We start from the raw sequence: 4061 nt of genomic DNA, 5'->3' as shown, positions 1-4061 counted from the left end.
AATGAATCACAAAAATTGACTAAGAAATGTAAATAAATAATTTTTTTACATAAAGTTTAGAAAATAAAGAAGAATGTGAATTAATCTTCAAATCTATCTAAGATGGACAATGAATCACAAAAAAACCCTTAAAAAAACATATTAATTTAATTTGTTAACTTAAATATACAAGAAAATGTAAAAAATAATTTGTTTTGGCATAAAATTTAAGAAATAAAGAGGAATGTGTATTAATGTCCAAATTCATTTAAGATGGACAATGAATTACAAAAAAAACCCTTAAGATAACCTAATAATTTAATTGATCAATTTAAATAAATAAAAACATATAAGAAAATTCAGAATCGAAAGTGGTATATTCAGATATATGTTAGATTTTATTATTCATTGTATAATAGCATTAGCTATTAGATTAGATTGCTAAATGGTCGGCCAAAAACTCAGAGAGACAGATAAAACAAATGACCGTTGCAGTAACAGTAATATTATCGAATAAAATAAAATTTCCCACTGGATTCTCCGGTAATGGCGGCGTATGCAGCTGTAGTTTCACTTATGCATACTTCAGAGCAGATCTTGCACCCTTCCCACCAATGGCTTCGTATCCACAGAAAACAGATTGAATCCTTGCTGCAAAAGGTCCGCTACCTTCAAGAATTTCTCGAAGATTACTCGAACAGAGACCACGAAGAAAAGGCTGGATTGGAGGGCCAAATTGCAGCTGCAGCTTGTGCAGCAGAGGATATTATTGAGTCCCATGTATCGGATCAGATTCTAGCACGATCTACGGGTAGGGAGGCGAAGAGCTCCACCAGCTTCTCTGAATGTATCCAAAAATTTATAGAAGAAATGGAAGATTTGATCGAGACCAAGGTGATCAGGATTAAAGCGACTATCGGGGACTTCGGCCAAGATCGGAGTTTTGCAGATTTTTCGCCTGCTGTTGCATCAAGGTTAGCTCCCAATGACCAAAATGCTCTCGTGGGTTCTGATGAGAAATTGATTGAGATAATGGATAGACTCACTGGACAACAATTAAATCGCCAAATCATAGCCATTGTTGGAATGGGAGGAATTGGTAAGACGACTCTAGCAAAATATATCTATGAAAATCCACATATTGTGCATAACTTTCATATTCGTGCTTGGGTGACAATATCTCAAAATTATAGTGGGCCGAAGATTGTTTCGGCGCTGCTGTATCAAATTGATCAGAGAAAACAAGAAACTGTAAGTGATGACCAGTTAGGTGAACTTTTATACAAAAGCTTATTTGGTGTAAAGTATTTGATAGTGATGGATGATATGTGGTGTACTAAGGCCTGGGATGAGATAAAGCCATTCATTCCAGATAATTGCAATGGAAGTCGAATTTTGATAACGACGAGGCTATGGAATGTAGCGGCGCATTCGAGCTCTTGTAGGCCTTTCAAAATGGAATTTTTGGATGATGACAGGAGTTGGGAGTTGTTGAAAGAAAAGGTGTTCGGAGAAAGAGTTTGTCCTCCTGAGTTTGAGGAATTAGGGAAGACCATTGCAAAAAATTGTGGAGGACTTCCTCTGGCAATTGTGGTGATCGGTGGACTCCTTGCCAAGTCTAACAAGAAAACGGTGTTCTGGGAGCACGTTGCGGAAAACTTGTACTCGATCATAAATTCAGGGGGCGATGAAAATTGCCTGAAGATATTATCTTTGAGTTACAGCAACTTGCCTATTCATTTGAAACCATGCTTTCTTTTCATGGCTCTTGCTCCAGTAGGTGCCGAGTCTGATACCTGTGAACTCATCAAGATATGGGTTTCAGAGGGAATTTTAAAACCAATAAGAGCTAAAAGCTTGGAAGAGGCAGCGAATGAGTACATTGTAGACCTTATTGATAGAAATCTCATGTTGGTTCTTAAACGAGGGATCCTTGGGCAAATAAAAAGTGTTGGTATTCATGATCTTCTGAGGGACCTATGCCTCAGGGAAGCTCGAAAAGTAAACTTCTTTAGTTTGATAGATGTACATAACCCTGATATTCCTCCTGGCATACAATTCACACGTCGCCTTTCCTTTCATCAAGCTGCCTTGAAACCCACAAGATCTGTCTCTCCTGTACTTGATTTATTGGGACCAACATCACTAACGCGTTCTATGTATGGTGAGTTAGGTCATACACCGTTGTGCGCTGCCAATTTAAGATTGTTGAGGGTGTTGTACATCGTGGAGGGTAAATTTTCCCCTGATGAAATTATGAAGCTAGTTAACCTCCGGTACTTGTCTTTCAACAGTGAATGGGGTTCGAATTCGATTTTGAGGTTTACTTCTTCGATATCCCTATTTTGGAATCTGCAGACTTTGTATGTAGATGATACCTCAGATAAACCAATATTTCTTCCACCAGAAATTTGGGATTTGCCCCAACTTCGGCATCTCCGGTTCAATAGATTTGTTTTACCTGACCCTCCTTGTCCCGATGACAAGCATGATTATCATATAATGGAAAACCTGCATAGTCTTGTCAATGTTCTGTATTTTAGGTGTACTGAGGAGATTTTGAAAAGAGCTCCAAATCTAAAGGAATTAAAAGTTATTTATGATAGACTCCCCTGGAGTGTGAAATGGCCCCACTTCTACCTTTATAATCTTGTCCATTTGCACAAACTCGAATCACTAGCATGCAAAGTGTTGTCCGAGATTTCTGTGAATTACCTCAGCTTCCCGCTTTCGCTTAAAAAGCTTGTTTTAAATGGCAGCCGCATACCTTGGGAAGATATGACAATTGTCGGTTTGTTGCCTAATCTGGAAGTTCTTAAGCTTAGATCCCATGCATGTGTTGGTCCGGATTGGCGTCCAGTTGAAGGAGAATTTGTCAGATTGAAATCGCTGGTAATTGGCAAAACTAATTTGCGGCGCTGGAGAGCTGACAAGACACATTTTCCCATCCTTGAGCACCTAGTTCTTCAATATATAAATTTGATGGAAATTCCTCCAGAGCTTGGTGAACTTTTAACACTTAGAAAAATTGAATTGTTTAAGTGTGGCGAATCTACTGCCACTTCGGCAAGGAAAATACTTGAGGAACAAGAAAGCCTGGGAAATGAGGGCCTTCAACTCATAGTTATATAAAAGGGATGAACAGCCGAATTTTTCAGCTTCAGCGGTGATATTTCCAAGGTATTTTGGAAAACAGGAAAATCCCCTCTCCTTTTTTGTTTCTCTCAAAGAATTGCAGTTATTTGGAGGTGAAATCCCCTATGTAAATCAAAGTGAAGCTGGTTCATCATCTTTGATGTTGGATGTCTAAGAGATACAATACTGCACTTTTAACACACCCTTTAAGGGCACTTTCATTCCACACTTAAATGAGCATCACCTTTAGTCCTAGAATTACACTGGAAATTTATGTCTCTTTTCACCCCATTTTTTAAACATCAGGACAAATGTCATAACAATATCCGTATACTTTTTCTTCAAATGTCAGGAAGAAATTCGATGCCACTGAGAAGCATGGTATAAAAAATGCAGAGTTTCTTTACATTGGGAGAAACCTTTATATTCATTTTGCAGTTGTGTGGTGGCAACCAAGTCCGAACAGAGATCTGATTTTCGTCCATCAATCAATGCAGGAGGCGGACCGGACCCTCTTCAGAAGGACATGAAGAAGGGCAGAGGCTGAATTAGCTAGCTGTATGTGCCCCAGATTTTCTCAAGTATGTTGTTATAAATGGTGGATTTTACATTGCTACGTGTGCCTTTGTTATTTAGAAAAAACAGGATTGTCGGTTTACAAACTATTAGTTTTGGAATTCTTTAACCACAAGAACATGCATGCATGAGTCCAGTAATATAGCATCGGACATGAGCTGTTACAATAAATGTCATAAAATTTTATCTGAACTTCGAGATTACAATGTAAATTATAACTTTTATACTGCTTATGAAGATTCACACTCTTTAACAATAATAACATGTCACACGGTGATTCTTTGAATTTTTGCACGTCAATTTTGCATGTCTTCAGAATTTTTCAAGAACTCATCTGTAATTAATCGTAAGCTTGGGGCTCGACGCATGAC

General features: G+C 38.1%; 1 protein-coding gene across 4 annotated transcripts; it reads left to right on the top strand.

The window, feature by feature from the left end:
- The first annotated feature begins 455 nt into the window (after positions 1-455).
- Positions 456-3917, top strand: LOC142529058 (putative late blight resistance protein homolog R1B-17). Of its 4 annotated transcripts, none has more exons than XM_075634437.1 (2): positions 456-3159; positions 3553-3917. In XM_075634437.1, exon 1 carries the CDS (start codon positions 526-528, stop codon positions 3109-3111), a length of 2586 nt encoding a protein of 861 aa, XP_075490552.1. In that variant the 5' UTR covers positions 456-525; the 3' UTR covers positions 3112-3159; positions 3553-3917. The 4 variants fall into 4 exon arrangements, with proteins under 4 accessions (XP_075490552.1, XP_075490553.1, XP_075490550.1 ...); XM_075634438.1 differs by having other exon boundaries at positions 3511-3917; XM_075634435.1 differs by having other exon boundaries at positions 3467-3917.
- The last annotated feature ends 144 nt before the right edge of the window (positions 3918-4061 follow it).

The sequence above is a fragment of the Primulina tabacum genome, chromosome 16, assembly GCF_025594145.1.
Source record: "Primulina tabacum isolate GXHZ01 chromosome 16, ASM2559414v2, whole genome shotgun sequence".
Lineage (NCBI taxonomy): Eukaryota > Viridiplantae > Streptophyta > Magnoliopsida > Lamiales > Gesneriaceae > Primulina > Primulina tabacum.
The sequence above is the reverse complement of the archived record's forward strand: the minus strand, read 5'-3'. Positions and strand labels throughout refer to the sequence as shown.